At 43.9% G+C, this 15,367-nt stretch overlaps 1 protein-coding gene across 3 annotated transcripts in view; it reads left to right on the top strand.

Annotated features, from left to right (window-relative positions):
- The first annotated feature begins 2,457 nt into the window (after window positions 1–2,457).
- The window catches only part of CHODL (chondrolectin), a 47,854-nt gene continuing 34,944 nt past the window's right edge, over window positions 2,458–15,367 (top strand). For 2 of the 3 annotated variants that reach the window (XM_090060196.1, XM_090060205.1), the window contains exon 1: window positions 2,458–2,734. In XM_090060196.1, the coding sequence (XP_089916322.1) occupies window positions 2,647–2,734 (88 nt within the window). In that variant the 5' untranslated portion in view covers window positions 2,458–2,646. The remainder of the gene's footprint in view (window positions 2,735–15,367) is intronic. The other variant, XM_090060189.1, reaches the window with a different exon arrangement.

A 15,367-nucleotide genomic window follows, 5' to 3' on the forward strand; every position in this document is an offset into this window, starting at 1 on the left:
ATCTATAATGTTCTTTCGTTATAAAATAATAGACCACTTACAAATATATAAAATAGCATATCATTTTAAGGAGAACAAAAATATTGTTTAAGATGCCACGAGCAAACACAGCAGTCATGTCACTCAGAGAACATTATTCCAAAAAACAAAGAATTTGTGACATTTCTTTAAACTGTGTGTGTATATTGTAAAATAATAGTGTATGTGTTTATATATATATATATATATATATATATAAACACACACACACACACGGCATTGTTACATAGTGATTTTTGGCAGTGCCTGAAGCTCTTAACCCCTGAACTGTTTGCACATTAACACCTGAAACTGGTTTTAAGCACTCATTCAGCGGTTCAAAGTTACACCACTCCAGGGGAAGATTATCTCTGATCCATTCTACCATTCCTGTTATATAAAGGTACAGCCACTTTAAACTACATTTTAGTGTAAACACCCCACCCTTCCCTCTCCCCTGCTGGACAGGATTGGGACCACTGCCCTCCCTCCCCAGCATTCTTGGTCCCCACTCACTCCTGGCCACCCCACCCCTGCTTACTTATGGCTGCCAGTGCCATCTGTTCCATGGACCAGGCAAGGGCGGGGTAAACTGCTTGCCTAGCTGCTGCCCTCGGGGCCAGTGGTGGTAGGGCAGGCAGCTTGACCCTTCGCTCCTGCTCTTCTGGGACCAACAGCAGAGGTAGCCACAAGTAAGAAATGCCTGGGGGGAGCCAAGAGACAGGGGGCAGGGGAAAAGCTGAAAGGGGGCGTGGAGGAGGGGATTCTTATCTTTCAGTCCTCCAAGCCTCTGCTGCCCTGAAGTCTGACTACTCCAAACTTGACCTAGTACTATCATCAACATCTGTACAGCTTACAGTGTAAGGTGTAACAAGGCCCACACATGCATATAAATATACATATATACACACATTCATACACACACACACATAGATATACATATATACACACACACATATACATATGTGTGTATATATATGTATATATGTGTGTCTATATATATATATATATATATATATATATAGACACATGTATATTTACATATATATGCATACATATATATATGCAGGCACGTACACTGTAGCTTTGATTGGCTATTATAACCTTCCATGGGGGGGAGGGGAAAGAGAGAGAGAGAGAGAGAGAGAGAGAGAGAGAGGGAGAGAAGTGTGCTTAAAAAGAAGTATGTGGGAAAGATACATTTACCTTAATTTTTGTAAAAAAACTTATGAGGAAACGTATAGCCTTTAATAGAGATGAAAACCACAGGCTGATCCTGCACAGGAAGAAGACAGTAGCAATAATCATTGATAAGAACAGTGCAAGATCAGATTCCCAGGAGCACAGGTCTTCCTAGAAATAAGTCTAAAAGTGCCTAGACTTTGGACATGCCTGGTGTCCAATCTGGTAGCATGAACTTGTTCCTCCTGGATATTTTCCATGGGGATAAAGTGTGTCGGCTGACGGAAGCTGGTGCTTGGAGAATGGCCTGGCTGAAACCCCTGCCATCTGAAGCCACTCTTTAAATCTAGAGGGTTGTGTAGCATGGGGGGCTTGTAGCACCGTGGAGAGTGCTCCTAGGGACAGCTCCACGTGAATGCAGACTGGGGAGCATCTTTACTTAGGAAGAAAACAGAAAGCTCACCCTGCCACACTAGAGAATCCCTGTAGCCTGTTCCCCCATCTTAAAGTCATAGAGGGTTGGAAGGGACCTCAGGAGGCCTAGTCCAGTATTTCTCAACCCGTGGGTCAGAACCCAAAAGTGGGTTGCAGGAATATATGAAAGGGTCAAGAACAAGTGTTACAAATGGATTCTCTTTTAAAGGAAAACAGCATGGGAAGCTGGCTTTTCCATGGCTGCTTGGACCCTCCCTGCTGTCCCACACACTAGAGGGTTGGATATTTGGGGCAGTCGGTTGGGAGTGAGGGGCACTGGGTCGGGACTGGCCGTCCATGTTTACAAATGGGTCCTGGTACAAAAAACGTTGAAAACCACTGGGGTAATCCAATCCCTGCTCCAAGCAGGACCATGCCAAGTAGATCACCCCAGCCAAGGCTTGGCCTACCTCCACTGCCTCACTTGGGAGCCTCTTCCGGTGCTTTACTACCCTCCTAGCGACAAAGTCTTTCTTAATATCTACCCCCAGCCCCCAAATAGGTTGCAAGCCTGTTGCAATGCTGGAGGCATCCTCACACAGGAAAGCACCCGAGGGTGTGAAGCCCCAGTTAGGGGATGCTGTGTCTGTGAGGGGGGGTGGGGCGCCCCTCCACAGCTGCCTCACGCGGCGGCAGGGCTGGAGGGCGGCTGGCGCAGGGAAGGAGCTGCGGAGAGGCAGGGGTGCGAGGGGGAGGGGGCTGCGCGCCGCGCCAGCACGAAGCGATAGGCTGGGGCTGCTCCTGGGCGAGCACAGCCGCCCGGGCTGGCTATATAAGCAGCCGTCGCCGCCGCAGCCCCTCCGAGGCAGAGTGGAGCCGAGCCGAGGCGCGGCGCGGCGGGGTTGGACGGGACGGGACGGGACGGGACGGGACGGGGCTGCGGGCCAGCGACTCGCCGCTCCCGCCAGCAGCACCGGGACATGTGCGCGGGCCAGAGCGCGGCGCCGCTGCTGTGAGGGGGGCGCCGCCGCCATGGGCGCGGGACCGCTGGTGCTGCCGCTGGTGCTGGGCGCCGCGCTGCTCTGCGCGCCCGCTGGCCTCTGCCTCCGCGTGCTCAGCGGTGAGTGCGGCGCAGGGGGCTGCGGGGTCCCCGTCAGGGAGCTGGAGGCGGTCCCCATGGCATGCTAGGGGGGCTGGAGGGGAGAGGCCCATGAGGGGCTGGAGGGCTGTCCCCATGGGTAGCTCGGGGGATCTCCACGAGGGGCTGGAGGGGGGTCCTCACAGGAAGCTCGGGGGGAGTCCCCATGAGGGGCTGCGGGAGTCCCCATGCGGAGCAGGAGCGGGTCCCCATGGTATAATAGGGGATGCTCGTGGGGAGCTGGAGGGGGTCCCCATGGCATGCTAGGAGGGTCCCCATGAAGGGCTGGGGGGATGGGAATCCCCCCTCCAGCTCCCCATGGGGACCCCATGAGGGGCTCCTCCCCATGCGGAGCTGGAGGGGGAGGGTCCCCATGGGGGGATGGGGGATCCCCCCTCCAGCTTCCCTTGAGGAAGAGCCCCTCATGGGTCCCCTATAGGGAGCTGGAGGGGGATCCCCCAGCCCCTCATGGGGACCCCTCCTCCAGCTCCCTGTGGGGATCAGCCCCTCCTGGGGGGTCCCATGAGGGGGCTGGTGGGGCTGAGCCCTCCGGTGCACTTGAGAAGAGACTGCCTTCCCTGCACAGTAGGGATTTTGGGGGCAGGATGGGCACTCGGTTCCTCTTCCTGGGGAGAGGAGGTGCCCTTGGCTGGCTCCTGGCACCCATCCTGGCTCTTGCTTACCCCCATTGCCTTATGCAGGGTTTATTTGATGGTTTGGATAGGCATGGAGCTGTCTTGGGTGCAGGGCCTGGACTAAATGGTCTGTGGAGATTCCTTTTCTTTGTGACTGTGCAGCAAGGGAAGTTTAGGTTGGATGTTAGGAAAAACTTTCTCACTAGGAAAATGCCAGAACAGGCTGCCTGGACAGGTTGTGGCATCTCCATCCTCCGAGGTTTTTAAGACCCAGCTAGACAAATGGGATGATCCAGTTGGGGATGGTCCTGCTTGGAGCACGGGGTTAGACTAGATGCTCTCCTGAGGTCCCTTCTACCCTTCATTGCTAAGAAGCACGGTGATGGCCAAGCAAGAGGACCTGGCTGCTTGGGGCAATTCCCACCCAGCACCTTGTAACAAGAAAGCCCTCCCTCCCCCCTTTTTCAGGGGGCAAAGAGAGCATTTGCCCTTTGATGCTTCTGTGCTTTGGCCTAGCTAACAACAGCTCTAGGGAAGGGTGGGACAGGCTGAGAGGTCATGGGATGGGCAATGGGAAGTTTAACCCCAACCCCTGTGGTGAGTCACTGTTCGCACTTGGCTACAGCTGGAGGAATGCTGGCACCCAAACAATTTGTTGTGGCTTACAGCTGCTCCATTCTCTTTTTTTGATTGGGTCCCCATCCTTTTGACCTATGGGAATAAACTAGGAGTGGTAGTCAGTTCCTCCTTGAGGTTTATTTGCCCCTCTCATCTGCTGCAGTGTTTGAGTTTCAAGTGCAGAGAGAGGAAGTTGGCAATATTGGGCTGAAGTCAGGCAGAAGGCATGGTAAAGATGTACGTTATAGATCAAGAGCACCTTTATAGTTTAAGATTTAAGACCCAGGTAGACAGAGCCTTGGTAGGGCTGATCCAGTTGCTTTGAGCAGGGGGTTGGACTAGATGACCTCCTGAGATCCCTTTGGACCCTCATGATTCTATACACAGAGAGAGAAGCAGCTTTTGGGAATCTAAGTTCACTTTATCAGATGCTGCGAAAAGACACAATCTGATGAAGTGAACTCAAATCAGCAAAAGCTTTTCCTCTATCTCTCTAGATCTTATTTCACTAGTCTGTAATGTGCATCGCGAAACAGAATAATATCTCGTGAAGTTTTTTATTTAGTTCATTTTGAAGATTTTGTGATACTTGTGTCTCTCTTTACTATAGAGGAAGAGAATGGAAGTGTGCATTTAAAGATTAGTTTTCATTTGCCCAGAAACATGAGAATGTTAGAACTAACCACAGTTGGATGTATTGTATGGAATGTGTACAATTTTCTCCTCTGTCTGAAATTCACCTCTTGTATCTGCTGTGCATCTTCTGATCAAAAAATATTGTTTATTTTAACTATATTGTCCTCATGTGTATAATGGTCAGGTAGAACTAAATCTAAACTGGCAAACTCATTATAATTACAATCACAAAAATTCAATTTCTGATCTTCAGAAATGAAAACCCAGATCACCAAACTCCTATCAGGTCTTAACTTAGCATTTCTTAAGACTTCATTCAGTGCAACATGAGGACAAGCCATTTCTTTTGAGTTGAGGCTAACTTACAAACTTAGAAATGTTCTGTATGTTAGAGTAAATGATTTTAAAAGGATAATAAGAAGTACCTGTTGCCACAGTTTTTGTGACTAATATTTAAGTGCTGTTAACTATGCAGAATTTTTTCTTCTTGTCATAATACAAAAAAGTAATACAACTTTAATGTTATAAATCTTAATTATACAGGCTATACAGCTCCATTTTCATTTATCTGATGTGCTGCTTCACTACAAATATCTAAAAAGCAAGAGGGAGTCAGTCTTCATTGAAATGTGGGTTTAGTTTTAGGATCCCCTCTTGCATTCCTCGCAGTCTGATCCAGAAATCACTGAATTTGCAGGAAAATATGCCATTAATTTCAGTTGGCTTTAGATTAGGCCCTCAAAGTTGAAGCCATTGGAATACACAAGGAATACAAAACCTAGCTCATAGGTTCCCTTTGCTGCAAAAGTATATGCGTACTTGCCTACACTTTTGTTACAGTAGTTATATACATAATTCTCTGTGCAAGCAGATAAAATGGTATGTTTATACACCAATTCCAGAGCATTAAAAATGACTTCCCTTGGCTATTGCAGTGATGGTATATGTATTGAGAACCTTGACTCATACTGTTCTTTTATGTTTTTTGTTTCAAGAAACAAGACATACGACATGCTTTGTATATTTGGAGAGACACCTTCATCTAAAGTGCATATTGAAGTGCACCATCTAACTTTGTATCTTATATACAAAGCTGGGCTAAGAACCTCTATGTATTTTTATAATTAAATGTTTATGTGTACTTATTATAGGTGTCATTAGGAAGTGAATAACTGTTATTCTGTTTAACTTTTGCAAGTCTCCATTTTGTGTTGAACTTCTAACAGTGACTTTCCCATACTTGATTTAAGGAGATTTGAACACTTAGTTTTCACTCATTTAATGATATTTGTGACTTCAGTTTATAAAGGCCTATCTGCATGAATATCCATTTTTTAAACCAATCTAGGGCACATATGTATTTGCATTGTGGCTCAAATTTTATTAGATTCCAAGTAAGACTTTGATTTTTGGAAGCCACAGATGCTAGACATCATTTTTTAAACACAAAATTAGTCTCTTCTTGGCCTTATCATGGTACACTAGGGTGTACTTGGCTCACAAAATACAGAACAGTGTTTGAAGCAAAACATTTAGGGATATTTTGGGGCTTCATTGGCTACAGCTTGGTTGGGTATGTAATAATAAATTGTACAAAACAGCAGTGATCAGTACAGAGAGGCAGAGAGTGCTTTTTTTGATGAAAGAGAAGTGTCTTTGGATGAGGCTGCATTCTTTCCATACTGCAAAGACTTGGAAGTGCCTGATACTACTGGTAATGCCAACACACCTTGTCAATAGAAGCACTGGTAAAGGTGGATGTAGGGCTCTCTCTTCCATTCTTTGCCTTCTTACCTCGTACACTTATCCATGAACAGCAACAGTTTGGCTTAAAACTTTAGTTAGTGGTGAGAAAAGGAAAGAAGAAAAGTTTCTCATTTACATTTTTAATGAACCTGTATTCTTTAAAAATTGTGACTACCTCATCTTTCTACCCTTTTCCTAAACTGGCTACATCTTCTTAAAACTAAAATAGAGCATATTCCTCATTATGGTCTTGACCCATTATGTACAGAAGACAGTAGGAAGATCCCATTGACTCCTATTGTTACACAATTTCAGCAAAGTAGTTGAAATAAATGGCAAAGACAGAAATATACAGTTGCCCTTACCATTTTGGTGCAAGTGATAGAAGATCATAGAAAAGACTGCTCAGCTTTTAAAAATGTCTTGCAAGTTATTTTTTGTTAGGAAAAACTCTCTCACTACGAGGGTAGTAAAACACTGGAACAGGTTACCCAGAGAGGCTGTGGAGTCTCCTTCCTTGGAGGCTTTTAAGACTTGGCTAGACAAAGTTTTGGCTGGGTTGATCTAGTAGGGGATCATCTTGTATGGAATAGGGGGTTAGACTAGAAAACCTCCTCAGGTCCCTTCCAACCTTAATTTTCTATGATTCTACTTAGTTTAGGCTTTTCAGTTTTGTTTACCTTTTCCATTTCCATTTAACTTCCCTTATTTTCTTGCCAACAGATCAATTTGTGAATAAGATCCAACTAGATAAAAAATATCAACTGGCTTGTTTTTAAGCAGATATTTTACACTTTGGTGATATTATCAGCCATCATTATTTTGATTTCTGAATTAAGAAAAATACTGCAAATGAACCTCACTTTAATGCAGATGTAGAGAAATTTTTGTGAGCTATGATTACAGGAGCTAATGTCAGAATGTCTAGCATTGACAGAGAAGAGATTCTAAAAGAAAATAACAAAGTAGGACCAGGAAGAAAACTGCTGAGTATTACATAGTCTGCATCGCTATCTCATGACATCATAAAGAACTTGAAGTGATGATAATGCAGTTTGCAGCGATGCAATTACTTTAAGTATCTATTGGGCAGGAAAGAAACAGGCTAATCTTATTACTAACCATTTAGCAACCTATGTATTAATCATAGCCATTATACCTTAATGACTGCTGTTTGCTGTCATTTTATGTTTGTTTTTTAATAGCGATATTTTCTTGATTATGGGAGTGCATGTTTTAGTAGATTTTATACTTACAGTATTTTAAAGCAATAGATTTATCTATTTAGATGGGAAATAACTGGATATATTAAAGCATTTACTAAGTGAAGAAAAAACTTGCATCCAGCAGAGGCTGAAACAACATAGCTGCTCTTAAATTGTAGGGCCATTTACTTTAAGTATCTTTATGACTGTAGTTTTTATTCGTTTATGTAGTTTATAACCTGTTCATCTGAAACACAGTATTTTATAGATAGTACTCAGAAAAGCTAGTTACTTTATACTGAATAATGGAATGAATTGATGTAAGGCTAGTGCTTACAGAGTTCAATCAATTTCATTTATTTCAGTGGCCTAATTATATCAGATCTGAATTTGGTCTGCTTAGGTTTTATGCAAGATATTTATATAAATGTTGATGCCCACTGGTTATTTTGTCAAGATTTCAAGATGAGAGAGAATTTTTAAAACAATCTATAGACCCGTTAAAAGGCTAATATCCTAGCTTAGAAAAGATTCTAGCATGCCTTTAATTTAAATATCTACGATACATAAGTGAAACTATGGTAGCTTCAGGCTACCATAATACTAGTATACTAAAATCTCCTGTCTTGGATAGTTGAGTGTCAGATCTAGTGGAAGTACCCATTATACCTTATACAGTACCTTGGCGGTTGCTGGGGGAACTTTAATCCATCTGTACTTTGCAAATTCATTAACTAAACTGTAGCTTTCTTGTTATATATCTGTATTTAGTTTATCACGGAGGCTGGAGTTTTCTAAAAGGTGTGGAGGAAGCTGGGTATCTTACTATCTTAGCAAATCTTAGCATTATAACTTATTTTGAATGCGAGTTTAGGGACAGTGGCAGCAGAGGGCAGGTTCTTCCTTTGTACCCAGTCTTCACAACTTGGGAGCAGGCATGGGAGAATGGAATGCACATGCCTCTGCTGGTGTCACTGTTATTTCTAGCTATCTCTGTGTGGCTGGAGTGGGGCAGGTGTGGCTCTGGACCCTCCCGCTTTCCCCAGGTCAGCCATGGAGGACAGAGAAGGAGAGGGAACCTACTACAGTGCACAGGGTGGAGGGAGAGGGAAGGAAGGTTCTTACCTGCTTGAAGGACTTCAGAAAAGTCCCCCATGGCATGCCTGCTCTGATATGTGAGGGGGTGGGGTGGAGGGCACAAAAGTGGGTGATGCAGCTACCCCTGCAGCATATGGGTCACTGCTCCTACACCTGCTTTATGAAATCCTGGATTTGGCCATGCTTATTATCTTTTTAGCTGAGTTACTAAGAGTTTCAGATTCATATTTTATTCTCTATGCTTTCTGGATGAACCAAACATGTGACTCTGATTACATGCACATGCAGTGGGGAGTTGACAGGCATTTGAATTTTACACAGCATTCAGATAACACAGATACAAAAGCAAGTGATAGGGAATTCATGCCAGTTTATGTTATGCCCTGAAGAATTTTAGGTCCATAAACCAGTATAAAATGATTATAACAGTTCACACTATTTTTATTTGAATCCATGACAGAGAAAAATAATCTTCATTTACGAAGTACCAATTACGAAGAATCTAAGTAATTCAGAAGTCATTCAATACAAGTTGCCACTCAGTGGAAAGAATCAATGTAAAACTGTCAAGTAATGCAAGAGAATGGATGGTTTGGTCTCATGAAATATGAGATATTGAAAAATGATTGATCACTCTCAATAAGTTTATTGGCTGAAGGGTTACATACAATTTGCTTAAGAGATCAGAAATAAGGAATGAGAAATTGCCCTTGATATTGGACAATATAGTTATGTTTATGTAGGTGAGAAGTTCCAGTGAGGAAGACTACAGTACTTCTGGCTATAAAATTAAGTCTGTGCATCACTGCAGGAGAGGGACACTAGTACATTCCCTTTTCCTTTTGCCTGTCATACATTATACATTATTTAAACTATATGGATTCTGAAGTTTCTGTCAAAGGTTTCCCACATAATAACAAACACAACGTATTCTACAGGCATATTATGTCTGATTGAAAGCATCTAGAATGTCTGTTCCATAATTAAGTCATACTAAGGTAGATAGATGGGAAAAGACCTATTTTGTCAATCTCCCCATTATAACAAGAAATTCCTGTCCTAATATGTGCAGGTGTTTTTATGTTAACCAGCTCAGATAATGAGACTTCCATACTTTGTCATAGGAATTTATATCATGGCTTGAGTCAGCACTTTCCAAATTTTGACAACCAAAATCCTTTCATAAAAAATAAGTCGCATCTCTGTGAAGACATGCCATGAGCCACCATTCAGAGCAGATTGAGTGGATCTTTGTATCATATTATATTTCCTCTTATTTCTTACATGCTTTAATAAACAATGTTGACATTTAATGTATTATCACTGACATCTACACTAAGAACCACTGAAATAACAGTTCATGCATCAGAAGTAGTGTCAAGCTTTCTGCAGACTTGGACATCTTTCCATTGGGTACATTTGGGTCATGTTTTTCAAGAGTTTATTCACAAATCTTGTTTTCCAAGAAAAAACTGAGATTTTTTTGAGAATTATTAACATAGTAAGATGTTTCTATTTTACCTTCCCACACCCTGTTTAGTCCTTCACATCACCCTCAATATAGAACATGACTTATGCTTAGTGAAACACTGGTCTAAATTATCTCATTTTCGGAAGTTATTCCTTCAAATGGAAAAGGACATACATAGGGGCCTTTTACTTTCTGAGCATCAACAAAGAATGTGTGTGTCAGTTTGCAAGAGGCTGATGGTGTCAGGACTGTGCTCCCAGGCTGTCAGAAAGTATTTGCCTGTTGCTGTATACCCCTACTATGGAATAGCCACACAATATTTCTTAAATAGAGCAATGATTATCTGTACAATCAGCCCTGTGATTTATAACCACAAAGTCCAGCTGGTGACTCTAGCTGATAAGAAATATTCAGTTATTACCGAAAGAGCTAAATGGATTTCAGTTTCTTAATTTATGGAATATTAAACATGTGAAGCAGAGCTAATGCCCAAACTAGACATTTTCCATTTAGAAGAAAAACTGTCATGCTTTTAGTAGTTTGGGAGAAAAAAACAGGAAGAGAGAAAAAGGAATATTATCTGTATTAGTTTGAAGTCAGGCAGAAGAAGGTATGAACCTTATAGAGTAACTAGATCAGAGATGCATAAGTTTTCATAAGCATCAGATGCTTATACAAGCGTACACATCTTTAATTTAGTTTATAAAGTGTAAGTCTACGTTGCCTGCTTCCAAAAAAAGGAAAGAAGAGCGAGAAAATAAGCAATTAGGAAATACCAGATATATTTTTCCTGATAAAGGCTTAACAGTTTAAGCAGTGACTCCAGCTGTTTAATTTGTTCATACAAAATGAATAGCTATTTCCTAGTTAACAAAGCAATGACCTTATACTGATTCAAACAATCATAATGGTAAGTTTTCCAATGGGAGTAATTACGAACATCAAATTGTTGATTAGCCCATCCCTTAATTCAACACTAAGCTACTTATCTCCATCTCCCCTAAATGTTGGTTTAGATTTGTCCCAATCTACAACTCTGTTTGCTACAGTTAGATCCTCAGTAAAGTGGTCTACTTTTTCATTTATTCTGAGGGCATAGTTTCTGTTATGTAGGGTGACCATATGTCCTGTTTTAGCTGGGACAGTCCTGGATTTCAGAGGCTGGTTCCAGTTGGCTGTTGAGAATTATAATGAGCATCCCAGAAACACAGGGTCATGAGGTGCAGTCTGGCTGGGAGTTGGAGTAGTGAAAAGCACCTTGGAATTGAGCAGGCAGGCACCGCTGCGTACCTGGCATGCTGCCCCACCCCCATTGCCCTGTAAGAGCATGGGAGAGGAAAGGAGGACAGTGTCCTGGATTATGTCCTGATTTCCAGGATTTCCATATGGTCAGCCTACTGGTAATGCTTGTGGAAGATTAGCAGTCTTTACAAGATTTATACCTTCTAATATGGGATGTGTGTTCAATGCCCAGAATCTTGAAAATCAGCTACTTGTGATCATACAAGATGGCAGGCCAGTAGTATAACAGCAAACTTCTAGAATTTGGGGGGGTTGCTTAAGAGGAATCTGAACTGGTCAATATAAAGGTCCCCTGGCTTGTGTTCTGCAAAACAAAAACCTGCCCAGTGCAGTTTTGCAAAACCAACAAACCTTTGATAGCTCTTTTCTAGGATTCCCAGTAAATGGGTTCCAATATCTAGAAGAATACACATTTGAGGAGAGAGACTTATTTTGGTTGAATACAGCACAGCACAGAAAATGCATTTTCTTCAGTGTTCCTCAATAACATTCAGACTTTCCTTGCTAGATTTATCCTGTTAGCTTGTCATTGTATGCAATGATCCCATTCAATCTTTGAGCTGGTTATATGATGCTGTTATGGGGACGGCAAAATCTCTGCAACAGTTGGATATTGCAGAAAATGGCACTGGTAGCGCAATAGTGCAGATTCCAGTATTTGAGTCAGTATAGGCTGAGTGCCATAGACAGTGAGCATTGGCATTGGAAGATCCCATATAATGAGAACAGCTGTCTTTCAGATTCTTACATTTTTCTTCTTCATTCCTAACATAATATAAAAATGAGTCAAAAAAGTGCTCACTCACTCTCTCTGTCTCTTTCCAAAAGAGCACTGGACAAAGCAAAGGGATGATATAGAAATAAAGAGATGGGATAAAGCATTTGGTTGAAGCCTAGATGTCAGTTTTATGTAATATGGATTTCCCATATCTCAGCCAATTGTTGTCATCAAAGATTCTAATTCACATTCCATAAAGGATGTGTTGATGTGAACTCAGAGCCAAATTTCATTCTGTACAACTATATATTTTGCCAGTCTGGATTCAGTTCTATCTGTTGCTTCAACAGGGAACAGTATTGTTTTCCCACTTTTTGTCTTTATCTTTTAAATTATATTGTGTCTTTATACCGTATATTATTCTGCAGACGGCTAAATGGTTGTACTGAGCTGCTTTAGGGACAGTTGTATTTTACCAGTAGCTGGTAATATCTAGCATTTGTACTTGTTTCCTAAATACAAAAGGGCAGTGTCGAGATTAATTGACTAGGTTAAATTGTGACTGGCCCATGAATGAGAGAAGAGCACAAGGAGAATGCCCACTCGTATTCATTATTTTTAATATAGCACTATTTAGGAACCAATCAAAGATGTGGTCAAATTGTGTTTAGTATTGTACAAACACAGAATAGTAGACCATTTCTGTGCTGAAAATCTTAAACCATAACTATCTCCGCATGAGCCAGCAGAGGTGGTTAGCCAGGAGAGACAGGTCAAGCTATGTGCTTAAGGGCCTTAAGTGTGAGCTGCTCAAATGTTGGCTGTTGTTGGCTTTAAGTTTAAAGCAGTCACATGTTCAGGCCAGCAGGATCCTAGAGGACTGAAAGATAAGAATCTCCTACCTACTCCCACTCCAGGCTTCTTCCATGCCCCACAGGGCTTCATCAGTTCCCCCCCACGCCCCCGCCCTCCCCCCCGCCCCGCTCCCCCACGCTCCTGCAGCATCCCTCCTGCCCTTCCCTGTTCACTTGTACCTGCCAGTGCTGTCTGTCTTGGGGAAGCAGACAGGGAAGAATTAACCTGCCTGCCCAGGCCCTGCTGCTCTTCTCTGGCTGAGCCTGGCCCAGAGAGCAGCAGCAGTCCCAGTAGTGGCTGGCTGGGCAGGCAGGTTAACCCTTCACTGCCTACTGCCCTAGGACAAACAGTGCTAGCAGTCACAAATAAGGTATTGGATGCGGGGGGGGGAGAGAAGGGGGAAAGCAGTGAACCTGATCCAAGCCAGTGGGGGAGGAGTGGTGGGTGTGGTGTTCACCCTAACATATAGCTGAAGTGGCTACACATCAATGTAAGGGCCTTGATACACATCAATTTTAGGCAGCTCCTGAAGCTCTTAACCCCTGGATCGTTCACACTTTTACACCAGAAACTAGTATTAAGCATACTTTAAGTGGGAATTACACCACTCCAGGGCAGATTTCTCTCTGGTTTATGTTATCCAGCTCATGTTGGACCCTGTTACACATTGCACTTTGAGCACTCAAATGTTGATCTGTGTTAGTGCTAGCTCGAGTTTGGAGCAGTCACACCTTACAGGTAAAAATCTTCTCTGTCTTCCACTTGTACAGTGGTGACTTGCCAGTAGGGCCAGGGACAAAAAGTAGGGCCAGGGACAAAAAGTTACACATCAACAGGTATAAGTGATTGGAAACCAAACAGAAATTCAATGCACATAAACTAATTTCAAAACGGCCAAAACCAATTTAAGATAAAACTGTAGTGAATGTAGTATCAGACTTGACTGATTTTAGGTTAAACCAGACTATCATACTTCTGTCTTAGTTCCCCTTTCAAGTTAACTCAGTCTCCCAGCATCCCAGGATGCTTTGCACTTCCCCTGCAACACCCCTTCCCAAGACAGTCAGGCTAGCCTTGGCAGCTGCTGTCTGCTCCAGCTGAGCAGGGCTGGACCCACCCCCAGATGGTCACTGAGTTGAGATAGCAAAGCCTCTTCTCCTTAGCCTGCAGTCCTGCCTGTACCATCAGCCCAATGAGGGGTGGAAGATGAGGCAGGGGAATAGTCCCCCACCAGCTCTGGACCCCCAAATGGTCTGTGAGGGTTTCCCCCTCCTGCAGCTGGGCCAGTGCTAGTTGCTGATATGTTGAGGGGAGGCAAGGGAAGCAGTCCTGTCTTGGGGCCAGCACCCTGGGCTAGGGTCTGCCCATGTGGGGGGGAGTCCCATGCCTGGGAGGAATTCCCCTGCCCCACTGCAGCCTGCCCTGGGTCTGTCTTACCCCCCGTCCCTGCATGGGCCTGGCCAGCTGTGGGAGCAGTGGACTGACTGCTCCCTTGCCAGTCTCTTACCCTCAGGGGGAGGAGGAAGGAGCTCCCATCCCCGTGCTGATCCAGGATCTTCCCCCCTCTCTTGCTGGCCCAGATTGGGCCCTCTGCTCCCCTGCCCCACCCTCCTCAGCACCCCTGATCCCCACTCACTTTCCCTCTACCCTCTGATTACCTGGAGCTGCCTGGCACTGCTCCCAGTGAGCAGGCAGGGAAGAGTTAAGCTGCTTGCTCAGGTTGACTGAACATCTTCCCTGCCTGCTCCCTGGGAGAGAGCCTCACAGCCACAAGTCATCTTGGGGTGGAGAGGTGAGGAGTGAGGTGTGAGCAGGGATCTGGGGTGCTGGGGAGGCAGCCCCCAACCTGGCTCCCAGACTGAGGCTAATTCCCCTCCCTGCAGGGTGGGGGGAAAGCAGGGGGATGGGGACATGTTAACCTCAGCATGGCCCTCAGGCTGGGAGGTATGTTCCAGTGCCCTCTATCTTCTGGCCTGGGTTAGTGCACGCTTCTGTCTGCTTTTCCAAACTGAAAACTGGATGTTAGTTCGATTCTTTATCAATTCAAGATGCACAGTTTAAAAAAACTTGTGAAAATTGAATCGATTCTGCCTCCAGCTTAACTGTCTGTACTTAGTCTATAGAGCTGGCAAGCAGGGGCTCGAGTAGGAGCTATAGCTGTGAGTAGGTATTAAAAGGGCTAGAGAGCCAGGACAGGGGTTAAGAGCTTCAGAAGCTACTTAAAATTAACATAAAAACAAGGCCCTAAGAGAGGTTGAGTGGTAGCTAGGCTTCCAAATAACTTTGGGAGCCAGTGTGTCTCCTTCAGACTCAGTGCCTCCCAGTGGTTTT

This window comes from Crocodylus siamensis, chromosome 1 (genome assembly GCF_052110815.1).
Source record: "Crocodylus siamensis isolate JL-2025a chromosome 1, ASM5211081v1, whole genome shotgun sequence".
In the NCBI taxonomy this organism is placed as follows: Eukaryota; Metazoa; Chordata; order Crocodylia; family Crocodylidae; genus Crocodylus; species Crocodylus siamensis.